The sequence below is a fragment of the Leptodactylus fuscus genome, chromosome 2 (assembly GCF_031893055.1).
Source record: "Leptodactylus fuscus isolate aLepFus1 chromosome 2, aLepFus1.hap2, whole genome shotgun sequence".
Taxonomy (NCBI): domain Eukaryota; kingdom Metazoa; phylum Chordata; class Amphibia; order Anura; family Leptodactylidae; genus Leptodactylus; species Leptodactylus fuscus.
In genome coordinates, this window is record NC_134266.1 from 218,824,762 (window position 1) to 218,846,472 (window position 21,711).

Below are 21,711 nucleotides of genomic sequence, written 5' to 3' on the forward strand. Positions count from 1 at the left end.
GGTTCTTATTGGCTGGGGGTTTAGTTTCCGAAATCACCCTGCCTTATATTCCCCCTGCCACTGTAATCCCCGCGCTGGCGCAGTTCTTCACTGAAGCCAGAGTAGTATGCATCAGCCTCAGTGCACATGCCACTGTACCTCTGGGACCTGCACAGTGAAGCTGGGGTGTATGTCCTCAGCGTCACTGAAGAACTGCGCAGATGCCAGGAGCACCAGAGATGAGTGCAAAGAGACTCTTCAAACTCATCTCTAGGAAAGTATAAAGGCTTTGTAGGGTCAGGTTTACACTCTGTTAAAAATGTATTTTTCCACTCATGGTATATATATGGTATATATATACATGTTCAATGTAATGCACAAGTCTGTAATAAGGCAGAGGCTTCAGTAAGATGGGTATCCCTTGATTTTGTATAGTAATGATCCTAGAAGATGTAATCGATATCGGAGATGTATAATTATAGTGGAGGTTTTAATTCACTCTTGACCTAATTAAACAATCATCTTTTCTCAAGGCAATTGAAACAGCTGCCGTTTGTCGACAAAAATCGTATTGGAGTATATGGAAAAGTAAGTGAAACTTGTCTGTTGTAGAATATACTTAAAGACATTTCAACACTTGCATTAGTATGCCCAGCAATAAAAACTGCACACATTATATTGACAATTGCTGCGGTTTTCAGTGACAATTTCAGCTTTACATGCTCAGGTGAGACATGTCTTATATTGTTTCACTGGTTAAAAAAAACAATGTACAGGCAAAAACTGGGACAATGCTCAGTAAACACAAGCTCCATGAAAATAAGCCCTAAGTGAAATCTTAAATTACTGTCTGGACTGAATATGTTAAATTTGTTGACAGCTGTCACTAGACAGAGCCTAGATACTAACTGTATACTGGTAATATAGATAATGTATTAAGACTGTGGACCCACTTTGCAAAAAAGGCATTGAAAAAAAAAAATTGTCTTACAGTATAAGCAAAGTGAACATTATTTTAATCCTATCCACACTGCAGAAAAAAGCCTACAGAAAAGCTGCGTGATTGTCTTAACTGCAGAATTGCGACCATTTCCACTATAGATTTGATAGGGGAAGGACAAAAGCAGAGAACATTGCAGATAACAACACAGTGAATTTTCACTGTTTCTTTCTGCAGTGATTTTTTTAGCTGTATTTTGCCAATTGGGGCCATATTATTATTATTATTATTATTATTATTATTATTATTATTTATTTATATAGCACCATTAATTCCATGGTGCTTTACATTTGGGGGATAGCTGGATAGTATTGGAGATCTTACCCTTCTTAACCACTTCAGTACCGGGCCAATTTGTGGTCCAGGACCAGACACATTTTAGGTCTATTTTGTATGTGCGGTTTTGAGGTCTGTAACATTTTCTCGTATGTCTCAGTCAACTATTTTTTGCGTCTTTTTTCGGGGACACATAGGGCTTTATTTTTATGTTATTTTCATTTTCAAATGTGTTTTAATTTTTTTTATATCCAGGAAAATATAAACAAAATAGGAGGGAAATTGTGTCTAGTTTTAAATGTATTTATTTTTTAATTTAATAACACAAAGTGTCACTGAAAACTTTATAATATAGTTTTTCTCTCCGTTACGGTAATTTTTATTTCGTTGGTGTCATCGGGAGTGAGGCTATAACCTTTAATAACAGCGTTTTATTAGCGTATTATTTATTTATTTTTTATTATTATTTTATTTGCATTTTTTTAAAACTTTTTTATTATTCCAATCCGGAAGTGGTTAAACACCCATTTTTATCCCCATTATACTATGAAGCTGACCTTCTATAAGAAGAATCCCCCATTCCTACCAAAGACCATTTTTTTCAATTTTTTTTAGTGGAACCCTATTTGAAAAGAGCACACATTGTACCCGCATACACTATGAATCTGGGTCTGGGTCTGCACCGCTCTACTTCACTGGATTGAAGTGAGCTGGAGTAGGAGATTTACAGGGGACATTTGGGGAGAGAAGCTGTGGACATTGTGCCACATCATTGGAACAGAAAGAGGAGGACCAAGGTTCATAGGAAGAGGAAGACGGCCAGAGATGGGGAGGGTGCACTGATCTGCCTGCTTTATTGCTGAACAAGGGAGCTCGCAGACTGCCACTGAGGTGTAACAATCCCAATTTTTACAAGACAATTCTGGGAGCTGGTTTGCAAAGCAGCAGAGGTTTATGTAAATCCCATCCAGAATGCGCTTTAATGGGGCACAGTGAGAGCAGAAAAAATGAATAGTGGAGCCATGTTATTGACTAGGAATGAGACCATGGTGGAGACCATAATGCTGGTGCCAATTTGAGGTGAGAAAAGGAAAGGGTCACCATAAGCGCTAAGAAACGGATGGGGGTCACCTATAATTATGTACAGTAACATGGCTGTATTATTGGTCCTAGTCTGGCACTGGTTCTGTGTAATATGTTAATGTGATCTCAAGCATAAAATATAGGATTTTTGGCTTTCTTATCATTATTTTTCCTTTTTTGGGGACTGTAAATGTTTTATGACTCTATTAGATACTTTTACTATTTTCTAGGAGGGGACCAGGGGTGGTTCTCTCAAAGAGATGAAGGAAAAAGAATGCAGGTTAATGTGACAGTTTTTCGGTGCAAATTTGAATTGTTGTCTCTGAGAAGTTCCACAGTGAAAAACTGCAGAGCTAGACATGTATCAATCTGCTTTGGTACATGAAAATAATGTACTGTATTTTTTTTGGAAAACCACAGCAAGTCATAGTTTTGCTACAGTTTCAAATTCCATTTGCTAGAAGTACTGTATAATATTGTAAGATGTGTTTTTGCAATCTTAGAGTTTTTCCCCTAAATGGTCACCATTTTGCCAGTCCAGTCTCAATTCATAAAGGCTGTTGGGGGATACACTGCACTACACAGTATTTTATATAGGATTTACAAGTATCACCTCTTTCTATGACCAGACTATCAGACTATTAAAGGGTTGGTAAACTGTCAGTTTCTGTTATCTCTAGTTGCTGAATGTTATCTATTGATGTGGGTTTATCTTATCTTAGTAGCTAAAGTTCAGAGACATTTATCTTTATGTGACAATAAAAGCACTTTCTATAGATTTCACTTTGGATGAATTTACATTAATGTGTAATATACAACCGGTGTATTGTTGTGGCTCTTCCATGTTTTCTGCAGATCCATTCTGGAGAAAACAACTAAGTACAACAGCTCAAGGCACCTGACATAGCACTACATAGTAACACATGGAGCACATATCTACTGTGTGCATGAAGCCGGATTGGAACATGCCCAAACGTATATGTTTTGCTACCCAACCTCCCCAAAAAATATATTTAAGGCAACATCACCATTAATATCTTCTCACATTTTCACACCCATAAATGTTTAACGAGAATCACCTCCACCAACTCCAAATCTTTTTTTTATGTAGATTGTGAGCCCCACATAGGACTCACAATGTACTTTTTTTTTTTCCCTATCTGTATGTCTTAGGAGTATGGGGATGGAAATCCATGCAAACACAGGGAGAACATACAAACTCCTTGCAGATGTTTTTTTTTACCCTTGGCAGGATTCAAACCAAGGACTCCAGTGCTGCAAGACTGCAGTGCTAACCAACGAGCCACCATGTGGCCCCCTCCACAACCCCAAATCTTTGTATCCTTCAATGGTTGCCGATCCACTGATTCCAGCACAGTTGGAACTTTTTCTATAGCCCCCACCATTCCTGAGCCAACAGTGCAGTTAGTTTTAGTACAATTATGCTCTCTACTGTGAGGTGGGTAGTCCCTGTCTTTTTGTCTTCATCTATTGAAGAATGCAGTTGAGTATGAGTTAGAGATGGGGCAAGTGGTGAAAGGTCCTCTTTAACATGTGGTGCATACATTAGGCAGACCCATAGGTCCACATTATACCAACACAGGCCAAAATGGTGCTCATTTACAGTATATACCGGTAGTGGTCACATATCAGTTGTACATAGGCTCTCTGCAGACGATAATGCTTGAATATTGTATAGTTAAATCCAGTAACACATAGGTGATGAATCCTCTAACTGGAGTCATTCGCAATTTGTATTCTCCTCCATTCAGCCCAGAGTGCCATCATGATTTCTCCTATATACGACTCATGTCTTCGGCATTTGCTGCCCAGAAGACTTTCTGCCCAGTGCTAATGCTCTTTAGTGCATCCACAGTCATGATGACTCCCTTAGTGCCAACACAGAGTAATGATACCCCTTAGTGCCTCCCCAGGTAGGGATGCTAGATCATCTCTGTAATGATGTCCCTTTAGTTCCCTACCAAAAGTCTCCACACATAGTAATGATTCTCCATTTAAGCCCCCACTCAGTAATAATTTCCCTTTAATGCCCCCAAATGGTAATGATGTTTTTTTAGTCCCTTCCAGCACAGTAGCGGCATGGCAGCAATAGACCATTGAAAGTCATCATCCAAACTGGTGATGCCTCTGTGTCCTAATTTGAATACGAGGGGCGCAAAAATTAGCCATGCCTCTTCCACGTAAATAAAGCGCCAATACGCATGTCTGACCAGTGTTCAATTTACTTCTCTGTGGCTTCTGGTGAGGAATCCCCATAGCATTGACTATAGTTCCGGTCATGGAACGCACTTGAGTTTCATTAACATGCAAGAATCTACTGATACAAAACCCCAGAGATCTGACACTTATCACCTATCCACAGGATAAGTGTCTTTAATGATAAAAACCTCGTTAAGAACCATAAACCAACCCCCAATGCCTAGTACCTCCTGTATGTAAGTATTTTGCTGGAGTACTTGCTAAGACTGCGCTAGGTTCCAATAAATCATAAGATTAGAGAGTTCATTCCATCATATTGACTCTAATTGGCTGCAGACCATTAGTTTAATTTACTGGAACCAATGTCAGCTCTGCGTATGTTATGCTAAGATTGAATATCACACTCCTCTTGGTTATTTATGAGGTGAATACATGACAAGTAGTAATATTCAGAAGCTTTTTGAATTTTGCATAAGCCTACAGATTTTTTGCTCTAGCTGATCTTCAGCTGAACTTGCAAAGTTCAGTATGACGAAGCAATTTTCTAAGGTGTATGGGAGTGACTCTTCCCACAGGATATAAACTGCTAGAAGTGTCAGGGGAGATCAGAGGAGACTGACATAAGAAAACATGTGCACGTTCTGCTGAGCTGCTGGTATATATGTGGTATATTGGAGAGTCATGATGAGTAGCTGTCAACTGAAAATACAGTCACATCCAGCCATTGCCTCCTTCTGTAATCCTGAGTGTTTGCATATATTTTACAAGTCACAGGGTGAAGCCCACTACTTAGTGTAATATTGATACAGCCCCCTGTTTACTGTCATGGTCTGTAGGTTATACAGGTTATGCAGCCTAGACATGGGGCACATTGACCCCATAAAAATCACCTTCCTGTACTCAACTTCAAACAGATGAAACAAAAGTGCCATTCCAGGAGCGCCTGCTCAGCTATTACAATACTTGTGGCCTCTGAATCTGGCTGTCAAATAATAATTTCATTGTGTTACGGCCGAGTTGTTGTTAGATCAATATCTATCGATTACTTCCCCCCTCAGTTATAAAACGTCTTTGTTCTCTGCTGGCCTCGGCTTGAGTACTCAATTACATTACTTTCCAGGTAGGAGCAGAAGAACCAACAAGGCTGTTCTTTTTCCTCCTCTCTGAATTATAGGAAATAAAAGTTTCCTGTATTTGTGGGAAATATGATACAGAGAGATTGTGTCAAAGTGCCTTTCCTTATGTGAATGATAGCCCAATTTACAGTACATTGTGTAGGCTCTGTAAAATCACAGCTGGGATGTAGATACGTCATACATATAGTGTCTGTTGTGTTTATTCCTAGCTATAAATAAGCTTTCCATCACCCTTACTCTGTATCTGTACACATAAAAGTGGCACCCCCTAATAACCAGCACCCAAGTATTGTGCCCCAGTTGCCTCCTCTAGCTACGCCCCTGGCTTCTTAAAGGGGTTGTGTAGCCTCATGCAAAAAAAAAAAAAAAAAAAAGCATACCTAAACGTTTACAACCTCTTTAATGTTAGAAATCATAGTGCTGGTGATTGATAATAGTGAACTTCGTGCTACTATATTAAAGCAAAATGCTTTTGTCTCCTGCTATTTCCTCCTCCTTCTCCTGCACTGATCTTTGCTTTTGCATTTATTTCTCACAGCCTTACTCAAGCAGTCCATAGCCAGAGGGCTGAAAGATAAGGAGAAATGGCTAAGGCCAAGTACACATCTGCATTGGTGACTCCACCGCAGATTCCACCTAAATTCAGTGGAGAGAAGTTCTGGAAGGAGGACTTTTCTCTCCACCAATTTCAACATAAAACTGGTGGAATCCCAGCAGACCCCATTACAGTCTATGGGGTCTGCAGGTAACTTCTTTTTACTGTAAGTGGATTCACTCTTTGTCTTTCAGGTCCAAACGCTAGTGTGAACCTAACGTCAAGCTTCTAATGATTTACCTTCCACTGAGCTGAATAATATTTCACCTGAGAATAAAGAATCTGTATAAAGACATAAGTCTGTTACTTCAAGGTTTAGTCACCTCTCCTTATCCCCACATATGGCTGGAGTAAGCATGAGAGAAGTGAATTCAGTATCAGCAACCAGTGCAGGAGAAGAGGGGGAGAAATAACAGGAGAAAGAATCATTTTCCTTAATAAAATACATTATGGAGTTTACTATTATGACCCACACTATTGATGAGGAAAAGGTTTCTGAATTTAGAGGGTTATTTTCATCTGCTGACCTGATAACTTTGATAGGACTTATTGCCATCCCATGTAAGAACAGTGAAGGGACTGCAGTGCTGAGCAGGACAATAATGTCCAAAATGGGAAGAACCCTTTAATCACCAATTTTTTATCACTTCTGAAAGTCAGGTATGTCTTGGTAAGCAAATGTATATTGACAGGGAAGATGTCATTAAGAATATGGTCCATCTTCCTTTGGTTTTCAGTATTGGAAGTGACAATGGACATGTATATCATAGCCTAAAAATTGTTAGAATTTCAGTCAGGCAAATTGTATTAATTCATCTTTACTTTTTAGGCTTATGGCGGGTTTTTGGCACTAAAACTGCTGTCACTTCCCGATGAGCTGTTTGCTTGTGGTGTAGCAGTTGCTCCTATCACAAGTTTCCACTTACACTGTGAGTATTTATTGAGAAACACAAATTTAGACCAAATACTCCATTTATACAGTGCAGTTTAGCTTTTTCTCACATTATTGTAATGCTGAATATATCTCTGCAACAAATATGTCATTAGTACAGTATACAATATTAAATGGGTTTTCCAGGGGTGAAATTTTGTTTCAAAAACACTCAAAGGTGGATACAAAAATAAATGAAGGAATAATGATGACTTCTGGCTGATCCCCACTGCTATGATTCAGGTGCTGCCAGTGTCTCCATACATGCGGGAAATGCCTGCGAGTGTCCATTCAGTCATTCACTGGTCGAGGGTAGGTCACTGGTGCAGCGGGCAGGGGTTTTAGCGCAGTGGCTTAGTGGTTAGCACTGTTGTCTTGCAGCGTTGGGGTCCTGGATTCGAGTCCAGCCAAAGACAACATGTGCAAGGAGTTTGTATGTTCTTCCCCATGCTAGCCGGATATTCCAGATTCTGCCCACACTCCAAAAACATACTGAACTTAGATTGTAAGCACTACATGGGACAATGACTGCAAATGACTGTAATGCACTCAGAATATGATGGCGCTATATAACTCAACAAAATAAAATAATAATTTTAGTGTATTTTTCCTGTTTGAGAGACACCAGGAAGTAAAGACCAGCAGGAACGCAGGCAGCATCTAAACTGGTGTGGTGGGGGATTAAATAGAAATGACCATCTGTTCATTAAATTTTTTTTAACCACTTTTGACTGTATAGACAGACATGTGAATGGATTATATCCAGAGATGTAAAAACTACCCAATTTTAGATGTCTGTTTTAGGCTGGAGCCTAGCTTTTTTTGTTGTAGATTTTACTGTGGTTTTTTGAGCCAAAGCCAATAATGTTTTGAGCAGAAGGTAGAAGTATTAAGTTCCTATATATTTCCTATTCCGCAGGCTAAGGCCAGGGCCCCAGGGGCGGGAAACGCTGCAATTTGGCCGCGGCGGAAACGCCACGGGAAAAATCGCGGCATTGTACAGTACTTGCAAAGAGGATGGGATTCATGCGATTCATGTCAATTATATCTACGGAAACACCGGCGACTTTAGATATAATTGTGACAGAAAGTCCGTGGAGGAAAACGCTGTGAACTTTCAGTTCACAGCACTGCGGGAAGAACCGCAATGCATTTACACCACGGTTGTTCCCGCTGCGCTTTAGCGCTTTAGCCTACGGTCCCACGTTGCATTTTTTGGAGCCAAAGCTAACAATGACTACAAAAGGAATGGGAAATATATAGGAAATTCTTATACTTCTACTTATTGCCCCATACATTCATGGCTTTGGCTCAAAAAAACACAGCAAAATCTGCAACAAAAAAAGCTGCCTTTCCACAACGTGGGGCCTCAGCCTTAAAGAGATTTTGGTGTCTTAATTTTTGGGACCATAGTGAGATAAGCTTAAATATAGCCAAGAACGTTGCTGTGTCTAAATCACATAATGCTAAATTAATAATTCTTTTCTTTTTCTGATGTAGCGGCTGTACTTTCAGAGCGTTACCTGGGGATGCCATCACAAGAGGGTTCAGCTTACATGGTATGTTTTCTGATAGTAAGAAGATATATATATATATATATATATATATATATATATATATATATATATATATATAATGAAGGAAATAAGTATTTGATCTCTGATTTTGTAAGTTTTCTCACTGACAAAGACATGAACAGTCTATGATTTTAAGGGAAGGTTAATTTTAACAATGAGAAATAGAATATCAAAAATAAAATCCAGAAAATGACATTGTACTGTATACATTTTATTAATGTATTTGCATTTTGCATAGAAAAATAACTATTTGATCCCTCTGGCAAACAAGACTTAATATTTGGTGACAAAACCCTTGTTGGCGTGCACAGTTTTTTGTAGTTGATGATGAGGTTTGCGCACATGTCAGGAGGAATTTTGGTCCCCTCCTCTTTGCAGATCATCTCTAAATTATAGATTTAGAGCTTCTTTTTGAGCCACTCCTTTGTTGCCTTGGCTGTATGTTTTGGGTCATTGTCCTGCTGGAGGATCCAGCCGCGACCCATTTTTAATGTCCTGGCGGAGGGAAAGAGGTTGTCAATCAGGATTTTACGGTACATGGCTCCATCCATTCTCCCATTGATGCGGTGAAGTAGTCCTGTGCCCTCATCAGAGAAACATCCCCAAAATATAATGTTTCCACCTCCATGCTTGGCAGTGGGGATGGTGTTCTTTGGGTTATAGGCAGCATTTCTCTTCCTCCAAACATGGCGAGTTGAGTTAATGCCAAAGAGCTCAATTTTTATCAAATCTGACTACAGCACCTTCTCCCAATCACTCTCAGTATCACCAAGATTGGTCAGATGAGACAAAAATTGAGCTCTTCTGCAAAAACTCAACTCGCTGTGTTTGGAGGAAGAGAAATGCTGCCTATGACCCAAAGAACACTGTCCCCACTGTCAAGCATGGAGGTGGAAACATGGTTTGGGGCTGTCTCTCTGATAAGGGACTCTTAATACCAAACTTCATCTGTCAAATGTTTCCCTATCCCTAGGTGATAACCATAATAGGAGTCCAAAGCATTCAAAATCCTCCATTGGACCCACACCCCTCCAACCTTCATTTGAAACAACCGATGCCAATAGTACAATAGAACCTCCCCCTTTCAATACACAATTAAGGCCTAAATCCAATTTTTATCCTACGTACCATAGAGGAAGTAACATCGAAACGTTTTATTCGCTGGTGGCCTCAGATATTAGACAACTCAATACAAATTCCTCATTAGACAATACCAACCTTACTCTCAAAGAGAAGCAAGCTCTTAAAGAACTAAAGGAAAACACGGACATTGTTATCCGCAATGCGGACAAGGGGGGAGGAGTGGTAATACAAGATAGAGAAGTTTATGTCATCCTTTCCGACACACAATATTACACACCCCTACATATTGATCCCTCAGTCGATCATCTGAAGGATTACAATAGACTTATAAGGGAAGCCTACATCAATGGGGTCCTCACAGAGAAAGAGTTCCCATTTCTTAATGTAAAGAATCCTTCTCTGGCAATCTTTTATCACTTACCGAAACTTCATAAGGATGCACGTAACCCCCCTGGGAGGCCAATCATTTCAGGCATCAATTCAATTACCAGGAACCTATCCCAGTACATCGATATCATGCTACAAAAATATGTCATCTCCCTACAGTCCTATTTAAAGGACTCTTCCAGTTTGATCAACTATCTCCTGCCCTTAAAATGGAAACCCACCTACAGGTGGGCAACCCTTGATGTGAGTGCACTGTACAGTAATATTTCACATAATCTGGGCCTCTCTGCAGTAGAAATGTTTCTTACATCAGACCCGACAATACCTTCTTTGCAGCGCAAGTTCATTCTAGAGGGAATAAGTTTCATCCTCAATCATAACATTTTTGATTTCCAATCACAAGTGTATATACAACAGAAAGGCACAGCAATGGGGACCCGCATGGCCCCCAGCTATGTGAACCTGTTCATGGGGGTTTTTGAAAGAGATTACATACATTCTGAACACACCTGGAAAGACAATATAATATTCTACCGTAGATACATTGATGACCTGATATTTGTGTGGGAAGGTACACAACAGTCTTTTGAGTCCTTCTGCCATTATTTGAACACCAACACTTTTGATATCCAACTATCAGGGAAATCCGATCCAACCACCATCGAATATCTAGACCTCCTTTTGATTGGTGATAAAGGCAAAGTCCACACGAAAACTTTTTTCAAAAGCGTGGACTGTAATAGTTTATTACATTTCGAGAGCTTACATTACTCAAAATGGAAGCATAACATTCCCTTCGGACAGTTCCGCCGGATCCGACGGAACTGCACAAAGGATGAGGATTATGACTCCCAAAGCTCCATTTTAGTGAACCGCTTTAAGGATAAACACTATCCACCTGACCTCATAACAGCAGCTATGGAGAAAAGCAGGTTCCCTTTCCCAATAGGACTGCCTAGAAACGAAACAAAAACCTCCAACCAACGATTTCCATTGCAATTTTATCACAGCGTTTAGCTCTATGCATAGGGATATACAGAACATTCTAAACAACCATTGGCATATTCTACGTAATGACCCTTTCCTAAAAGATCTACTGCCTGTTCGACCAGGGGTAACCTATAGGAGGGCCAAATCTTTAAAAAACTTTTTAGCACCTAGCAGGTTAAGACCTATCAAGCATTCTAACCCCCAATCAGCTGTTCTGACCCCAGGGAGTTTCAAATGTTTTAGTAAACGTTGCAAATGTTGTTTTTCCATTGGCCATCAGGTAAACTCTTTTATCAGTTTTAATACTCAAGAATCTTTTAATTTACAGTATCATTTCGATTGCTCTTCTTCTTGGGTCATTTATTTACTTCAGTGCCCGTGCGGCCTACAGTATGTGGGCCGCACCACCAGACCTTTGAGGGAACGAATATGCAAACACCGTTGCAATACCACTAATGGGTATCAAAAACATAGCGCGCCTCCATTTATCACCAAAATTTTTTTATAAACTTCCAAGTTATCCCCATAGATACTGTTCCCCCGTCCATCCCTGATCGTCTTAGAGCCCTTAATGGGAGGGAAATGTATTGGATTCATCGTCTCAATACACTTCATCCCGCGGGTCTGAATATTGCATCAGAAGATGTAACCAAATAGCTCTCATTCTACAATTATTTTGCTCTTTACTAGCTATCAATTGTTTTCCTTTTTTTTTTTTTTTTTTGATCTATCCCACACTTCTTCACATCTTAGTATTCCACCATGTGCACGTTGTGTCCAATATTTGATATTTCTTTCTCTTGTATTTCAACTATTTATCTCAAGTTATTTCCCAGTACGATGTGTTTAACCCCTTAGTGACCAGCCTATTTTAGACCTTAATGACCAAGACAAATTTTGAAAATTTGCCCTGTGTGACTTTATCAGTGAATAATTCTGTAACAGTATAGCGCATCCAAGCGATTCTGATATTGTTTTTTCGTGACATGTTGTACTTTACTGAGAAGGTAAAATTAGACTGATATAACTTGTGTAAATTTATTAAAAAACTCGCAAATGCTGAAAATTTTGAAATTTTTTCAATGTTTTCCATTTTCAGCTGCGATATCTCACATATGCACAATAATACAGGGCAAAAAAGTTACTAGTTATATATTTCCAAATGTTCCTTTTGTGTTTCAAGCATATTTGAAATAATTTTATCATATTTGAGTAATTTAGACAATTTAGAAGTTTATCAAGTTTATAAGCAAATTTTGGAAATTTTGAGTTTGTGATTTTTTCCTGTACCAAGCTATGTTTGCAGACAAGAATAGGTGACATAATGACAGAACCTCCCATTAAATGACCCAATTTGTAAAACTAGACCCCTTCAGGTATTCTTTGAGGGGTATAGTGAGCATTTTGATCAAACAAATATTGTTTTGCAAGAATTATTACAAATGATGAAAAAAATTACATTTTCATTTTCTTCAAATATGTGTCATTTTAAAACCAGTTTTTTTGCACACAACACATCAAAAAGAAGAAACACACCCCAAAATATATCACCCCACTTCTCCCGTGTTAAAAAATGTACACTTTGTGGCCTTAGTCCTATATATGCATATACAGTAGGGCCTAAGAGGTAGGGAAGGCCAAATGGATTTCAAAGCACAAATTTTGCTTGCAGATATTTTAGGCCCATTGCACATTTGAACAAGATTTGAGTTACCAAAGCAATTGAAACCCCCCATAAATTACACCATTTTATAAACTAGACCCCTTAAGGTATTCATTGAGGGGTATAGTGAGTATTTTGACCCCATAGGTTTTAAAAGAATTTGTGTCAAACAAAAAATTGTCATATTCTGTACACAAAAGAGTCATTTTAAAGGCAGTTTTTTTGCACACAAGGCATGAAAATAAAGAAAAACACCCCAAAATAGATGGCCCCATTTCTCCCGTGTTCAAAAATGTACACTTTGTGGCCTTAATCCTATGTACGGACGCACAGTAGGGCCCAAAAAGATGGGAGCACCAACTGGATTTCAAGACACAAATTTTGCTTGCAGATATTTTAGGCCCATTGCACATTCAAACAAGATTTGAGTTACCAAAACAATTGAAAACCCCCCATAAATGACCCCATTTTATAAACTAGACCCCTAAAGGTATTAATTGAGGAGTATAGTGAGTATTTTGACCCTATAGCCTTTTCACAGATTTTACTAACCTTGGGATGTGTAGGTTAAAAATTACTAAAATGTCCCTTTATCCCCAAAGTTTTCATTTTCACAAGGGGTTAAAAGAGAAAAAGCCCCCCACAGTTTGTTACACAATTTCTCCTGAACACGGCAATACCCCATATGTGGTCATAATCTGCTGTATGGGGACATGGTGGGGGTCAGAATGGAAAGAGCGCTATTTGGGTTTTGGAGGGCAGATTTTCCTGGAATAGTTTTCAGGTGCCATGTCGCATTTGCTGAACCCCTAAAGTACCAATACAATGGAAACCCCTCAAATGTGACCCCATTTTAAAAACTACACCCATCAAAGAATGTATCAAGGTGTATTATCACTCTGAGCCTAAAAATGCTTCCCAAAAATTAATGTACAAAATGAAAATTGAAATTTTGAAAGAAATCTGCCATTTCGGTGCCCAATACGTTGCACCCACTTTGTTTTGTCAGAGACCTGCACTCCTGAAACTATTAAGTGGGCCATCCCGGGTAGAAAAAAGTTATATATGTGGGTGTAAACTGCTGCTTGGGCACACAGCAGGGCTCAGAAGGGAAGGTGCATTGCACTTTTTAGATTTTGGGGTACAGAGTTAGAGGGACCCTCTGGGCGCCATGACATTTTTGCAGAGCCCTGGAGGTTCTAGTAAACTGGAATTCCCTAAGAAGTGACCCCATTTTGTAGGGGCAATTTTAGGGTCTCTGCAAATGTGACGTGTCCAAACACCAACAATCTAAATCTGCACTCCAAAAGCACATAGCGCTCCTTCACATCTACGCCCTGCTGTGTACCCAAATGACAGTGTATGCCCACATGTATGACGCTGGTGTACCCCGGATAACGGACTTAATGCCATATGTGGGTAGAATCGGCTGTTTGGGCACAGCCGGGGACAGAAGGGAAGGAGCGCTATTTTGGTTTTTGGAGCACAGTTTGGTTTTTGGACGTCATGCCACTTTTGCAAAGACCCTGAATTGCCAATAAAGTGGAATCTGCAGACATGTCACCCCATTTTGGACACTAGCCCACTGATGGGATTTATCAAGTGGCGTAGCGAGCGATTTTAACCCTTGAGGGTTGCATTTATTTAGTTTCCAGAAATGAAATCGCAACTGACAATGAGAAGTTAAAAATTTTTTCCAGAGATTCGCCATTTCAGTGCCCGATATGTTGTGCCCAACTTATGTCAGCAGAGATACACACTCCAAAAACTGGTAAGTGGGTATCCCGGGCACAACAGCTTTCAGAGCGTTCATCTCTGATACAAGGCGGGCACAACATATTATGCACTGAAATGACAGATTCCTGGAAAAATTGGTATTTTCACCTCTCACAATCAGCTTCGTATTCATTTATGGATAATAAGTTATAGCAACACTTGGGGGTTAAAAATGCTCTTTGTACCCTTGGATAAATCCTTCAGGGGTGTAGTTTCCAAAATAGGGTCACATATCAGGGGATTTCACTTTACTGGCGTTTCAGCTCTGCAAAAGCGTCATGGCATCCAAAAACCAAACTGTCTGTGCTCCAAAAACCCAATAACCCTTCTTCCCTTCTGTGTCCGGCTGTGCCCTAATATCAGTTTATACTCACATATGACATTACGTCCATTATCCCGGGTACACCAGTGTCATACATGTGTCATACCTGTGGCATAAACTGCAGTTTGGGCACACAGCAGGGCGCAGAAGGGAAGGAGCGTGATTCGGCTTTTGGAGCACAGATTCAGATGTTTGGTATCTGGACGCCATGTCATGTTTGTAGAGCCTGTAAGGTACCAGAAAAGTGGATTCCCCAAAGGAGTGACCCCATTTTGAAAACTGCACCCCTCAAAGAATTTATCAGGGGGTGTAGTGAGTATTAGTATCCCGGACGTGACTGCACAGCGGATGGCGAAGAGGGAATATATAAGCTGTGCAGAGGACATTGCAGACACCAAATTCCCTACTATGTCCCAGTAGCTCCTATAATTGGGGGAGTCACTCTGGGGGTCACTTTGGGGGTCATTTCTGGTGTCCGTTCCCTCATAAGGTGTAAATCTGGGGTGTCCCCTGATATCCGCTCGCACACCTTATATATTCCCTTCCTGCCGCAGCCAGTTGTATTCTAATGATTTGGCGATCTAGTGATTTTTGCGGGTTTTTGTCTTCACATTATTAGATGCTATATTTTCTTTATTTTTATGGTGACGTGGCCATATAAGGGCTTGTTGTTTGCGGTATGAGGTGTATTTTGTAATGACACCATTTTTGGGTGCTTACAATCTATTGAGTACATTTTATTAACTCTTTTTTTGCTGGATTTAAAAAAATAAAATCAATTCTGGCATTGAGTTTTCCCTTTTAAATTTTGCGCCATGCAGCGTATAGTATAAGTAACATGTGACCTTTATTCTGCGGGTAGGTACGGTTACGGCGATACCTCATTTATAGTATTTTTTATGCGATACTAATTCTGCAGAATAAAAACACATTTGGGGACATAAATCAGTGATTTTTGCATCGCCATCTTCTGAGAGGCGTAACATTTTTATTTTTCCGTGGACAGTGTTGGTTGGGGGCTTATTTTTTGCGGGACAACCTGCGCTTTTTATTGGTACTATTGTGGGGTGTATATGACTTTTTGATCACTTTTTATAGCAGATTTTCTAAGGTGAGATGGTGAAAAATCATTACTTCCGGCGGGTTTTTTCAGTTTTTTTCCCCCGACGTTTACCGTATACATTAAATATTATTTCAGATTTATTGTACAGATTGTTACGGACGCGGCGATACCAAATATGTATTGTTTTTATTAATTTTTAGTTGATTTTTTTTACATAACTCATTTTCTATAGAAAAAAAGATTTTTGGGGCTTTATAACTTTATTCATTTTTTTCAAAAGCTTTATTTATTTCTTTTTCACTTTTCTTCACTTTTTATTTGACTTTTTTATGTGTCTCTTTTAGGACACTTGATTCAGCAATGATTTCATTGCTGAATCAGTATTACAGGCTGGTGACACAGGAGACACAGGCTGCACGTGTCTCCAGTCTGTAACAGGAAGCCAAGCGATGTAGACGCATCGCTTGGCTTCCTGAGTATGGGGCAGGATCAACAAGGTAACAGGGGGCTCAGGCAGTCTGGGGTCACTGGCCAGACCCCAGACTGCATGTTTTGTATATCGGCACCCCCCGATCTCGCCGCGGGGGGTGCCGATCTGACCGGCACCATCACGGAACCGCTTCAGTTCTGTGATCATATTTGATCACGGAACTGAAGGGGTTAAAACCCCCCCATCGGAGACCCCTCCGATGGGGGGTTATGGAGCAAGGTCTTAGCTGTAAGATACAGCTAAGATCCGCTCCAGTTACGTCGGCACTGACAGGGAATCCTTCCCTGACTGCCCGACGTAGTTTTCCTATAGGGCAGTCAGGAAGGACCTGTCAGTGCCAACGTAGATTCCCTATGGGCCGGTCGTTAAGGGGTTAATATTTAATTGATATTTCCTTCTCATGTAATTTCAACCCGGTATTTCTGTACTCATCCAATCTCCAGTCCATCCCTATTTCCTAGTCACCTCTGGGGTCCATGCATCCACAATTCTTTCACAAATCTTGATCCATTTTACCTAACCGTATTCCAGCAAGCTGGTTAACTTAGTATTTTCGTTTTATTTGTTCATTTTCCCAGTACTTAATTAATACACTTATTTAATTCATTTTACCAATTTTATCAATTTTCCGTTTCCCTTACACTCTTTTTTGATCCAATTCATTCAATTATTTGTTTTTTCTTTCATTTCTTTTATTTATTTAAACACATTTTTTCCTTTCTGTTTCCCATATTTATTTATTTATTTATTACTTATTTTTATATCAATTTATCTTATCACTTCTCTTTATTCAATTATTCATTAATTTATTTAATATTCATTCATTCATTCATTCATTCATTCATTTACACTGGTCAACAAATTTTCAAAAGTTGTTTGTTTCTGAAATGAAATGAGTCATTCCCTAATGATTTTTATGTGCTGAATTCAAATATCACAAGGAAAACTGTCAATTGGCTCTAGTTTCTATGATATCGAAGAGTTCTCATTTTACTGTTTTGTGAATTGTATAGAATATGATACATATTTATTACTTCTGCAATAATAGAGGTGCAAGTTTACTGTTTTTAAAATTTTGGAAATATACTCTTAGGAAACTTAGTTTTATCTAAAATCAACTATAATTTATAGTCATATCTAAGAATTTTTTTACAAATGAAGTATCTTTATTGAACTTTGGAACGTAGATCCTTATTGAATTGCTATTCGGCTCCTTTACTCACGTCTCTTGTATTCAGACATGGGATTGTCTCTGATAATTGTCCAGCAGTAGTCTGCAAGCATTGATGGGTTCCATTTACCCTGATATCTCTTTTCCATAGTCGCAATTTCCTGATAAAATCGTTCACCATGTTCATCGCTCACTGCTCCACAGTTTGGTGCAAAGAAGTCTAGATGAGAGTGTAAGAAATGAATCTTTAAAGACATGTTACATCCCAGGTTTTTATATGCCTTCAGGAGATTTTCAACCAACTCTTCATAATTATCTGCTTTGGTGTTTCCCAAGAAATTAGCCACGACTAACTTGAATGCTTCCCATGCAGTCTTTTCTTTGCCACGCAGAAAATGGTAAAACTCGTCATCTTGAAGAAGCTTACGAATCTGAGGACCAATAAAGACTCCTGCTTTTATCTTTGCTTCACTCAACCTTGGAAACTTACAGAGGAGATATTTGAATGCCTCTTCATTTCTATCCATTGCCTTTACAAAATTCTTCAAAAGACCAAGCTTGATATGTAAAGGAGGTAACAGAATCTTTCCTGCTTGAACAAGTGCTGGATACATAACATTTTTAGTCCCTGGCTGCAGTGACTTTCTGAGTGGCCAGTCTCTTTTCTTGTAGTGTTCTGATCTTGCACGACTGTCCCACTCACATAGGAAGCAGCAGTACTTGGTGTATCCTCCCTGTAGACCAAGCACTAGCGCTACCACCTTCAAGTCACCACAGAGCACCACAGATGTTGATCATAGTTTATGCATCTCAAGAGCTCTTTCATGTTGTTATAGGTTTCCTTCATGTGAACAGCATAACCAATTGGAACTGATGGTAGTGCATTGCCATTGTGAAGTAAGACAGCTTTAAGACTTAGCTTTGATGAATCGATAAATAGCCTCCACTCATCGGGATTATAGCAGATTTTGAGAGCATCCATTAATCCACAAACGTTATTGCATACAACAAGATGACCCTCTATGAAGAAGAATTGGACAAGAGACTGTTGACGGTTCCTAAAGAAATAAATTCGAACATCTGCCAACAGATTCCACTGTTGAAGTCTGGAACCTAAGAGCTCGGCCTTACTCTTGGGCAGGTCTAGATCTCTAACAAGATCGTTAAGTTCACTTTGCGATATAAGGTGCGGTTCAGTGGAGAGTGATGCAGGAAAGTCTGGATCTGACGAGGTAGATGGTTCATGACAAACTCCTTCTTCTTCCTTGTCAGTGGAATCGAGCGAGAATGTTTCTGGAGCATTTGGAACTGGTAATTCTTCAGAATGAGCTACTGGGCGTATCGCAGATGGAATATTCGGATACTGTAAAGTCCACTTCTTTCTTTTTGAAATTCCTTTCCCAATTGGAGGCACCTTGCAGAAGTAGCAATTGTCACTATGGTCAGATGGCTCTCTCCAGACCATTGGCACTGCAAACGGCATAGACTGTCTCTTCCGGTTCAACCACTGTCTGAGATTTGAAGAACATGTATTACAGCATATGTGTGGAGCCCAACTCTTTTCCTGGTTGCCTATTTTGCAGCCAAAATACAGGTGGTAGGCTTTCTTAACCAAATATAAATAGAAATATAAAATGCACGTCTATATCATGAAAAGTAAAGCCAATTTTAAAATTTTAGCATCAATTTCAATCTCAGCACCCCAAAATTAGTTAAGAACAACTGGTTTGATGCCCGAAACATTTTGGCTGTTGACCAGTGTTATTTTTCACTTCATCCTCTCAATCATTCCTTTTCTTTTCATACATCTTCAAATCTCATTCATTTCCCCTTCATCTATCTAATCGTTTCCATGCCCTTTCGAGTATAGTCTTTCCTCTCTCTGCTCATGAGCGCCAGTTGTTCCCTCTGCATATGTACGCCAGTCAAGCTACAGCCCTACAGGCACCGCTAAACTTTGCCGAAATACTCTTTGACGCATGCGCAGAAGATTAGCCAGGACGCTGATCCTTCGCGGCCATAATTCCACGTGGGGCACACTGCGCATGCGCACCTTTTAATTTGAGCGCGCGGAAGCACTAGCGCTCCAGCCACTTTATAAACCAACAGTTTAGACCAGGGAGGCACACATCCTGCCCGACTTGTCTTTTTTAGTAAGTACCAGCAAAGGTTCATCATATTTGTTTGTTTTTTCTGGCACCCTGAGCTTTTATTGATACATATGTATTCAACTTAAGATAGATGTTTTCAGTTTATCTTTGTATTTTATCAGCTTCTGTTATATGATGGCACCTTCTAGCTCTAACTTTGTGTGGGGCTGTTTTTCTTTCAGTCCCTATATGGGTAACAATCAATTTGGTTATATAGCACTATGTATGAATTATGTTTTTAACATGGAATTTCCTTGGGTATATTCTTTTTTATTCTAATGTTCTACTGTCCCTTTTTGTGGACTCTTATTTATTAATTGAATATTTTGTGTCGCGATCTAGTCTTAACATTTTAATTGGTACATACCATCTATTTAATGTAGTTCTTTTTGCACTGACAAGTACCACTTCCTAATGTTCTTAGACTCAGTTTCATTTTATTTTATGTCTATTGTATACCTCCTATACATTAATTTATATTTCTATTTTCCATTGGGCCAGATGCAAAACTTTGGTTTTAGATCTATAATGCATTTTGTTTATTAATTTATCATCCCTTAGTATATATTTTTATGTTTACAGTACTGTACGCACTTGAAAAAGGGTTCTACCCGAAACGCGTTGTGCTTCTTCTGTACTTTACATCAATAAATATCGACTTAACTCAACCTGTCGATTGGTTTTCGTTCTCCCCATATGACCATTTGAGCGCGGATCCTTGCCTCCCCCTTTATATTACAAATGTTTCCCTAGAATATTTATGACCGTGTGCAGATATCCACCATCCTCTCTCTTCTTCTGTCTGTATCACTAGGTGGCCTCTGTACTGAATAACATCCAGAGGTTACGGGACCAGCGTCTGCTACTGGTCCATGGCACTGCAGATGGTGAGACACGCTCCATGGAATGAACAGGTGCATGTTGTTCCACTTCATTTGAAATGCATTTTAATACATAGCATGTATTTCTTGTAGAACAGGAATGCACACACATTGCGGATACTTATTAACTGGTATGAGAACCCATGAACATATTACATTGAACAATCAGATATTAACAAAGCATCGGCATCTATCTGGCTGCTGTGGGTTACTGCACATTTGGCCTTTCAGTGGATAACCTTTCTGGTATGCATGATGGAGGTAGACGCCTGTAGGAAACATTAAAGTGTAAGGAAACTTTTATTTGTTTTTACATAGATCAATAGTGCAGGTAAAAGGAACAAACTTGCAATATAATTCACTAAAGCAAAGTGCATGTGTCTTTAAAGAGACTCCTTCATGTCCTCGTGAATGTGCGGTTTTATATGCAGCTAGAAAAACTGAATTTAGCACACTGCCTGCTTTCCCAGTGTTGTGCCCCTGTGGTAAAAATATCGGTGCCGTTAATTGGTGAGATACCTGTGCCAAAATTAACGGCACCAATATCTCCAGCAACCATGCACATAGCGGGAAAGTCAATATTCAGCGCACTGTCAGCTTTCTAGCGGTATATAAAACCACACATTCATGAGGACATGAAGGGGTATCAATAACTATTACTTCTGTCTTTACATGTTATATGAGTGATTGTGGTCCTAATTCCATACAAGCAGTATCACTTTACAATCGACTATATGGAGAGGAGTGAGGGAAGAGAAGGAGAGAGACAAAGATATGAGGCTGTCTACAGAATTAAATTAGTCATTTCTGTCAGAAGAAAGCTGGATAGTAAGTTCTGATAAACCAGTTGTGTTGAGAAACAAATCTGTCTCTCTCTGCTTTGAGGAGCTTGGTTATTCCCTTCCCTCTCCATAGACTTCTATTGTACAGATTTGATT

General features: G+C 39.4%; 1 protein-coding gene across 1 annotated transcript in view; it reads left to right on the forward strand.

Annotated features, from left to right (window-relative positions):
- LOC142195647 (inactive dipeptidyl peptidase 10-like) overlaps positions 1-21,711 on the forward strand; it is a 110,745-nt gene that overhangs the window by 82,653 nt on the left and 6,381 nt on the right. The window contains exons 21-24 of the mRNA XM_075265580.1: positions 513-567; positions 7,119-7,218; positions 8,721-8,779; positions 20,707-20,779. Of these exons, the coding sequence (XP_075121681.1) occupies positions 513-567; positions 7,119-7,218; positions 8,721-8,779; positions 20,707-20,779 (287 nt within the window). The remainder of the gene's footprint in view (positions 1-512; positions 568-7,118; positions 7,219-8,720; positions 8,780-20,706; positions 20,780-21,711) is intronic.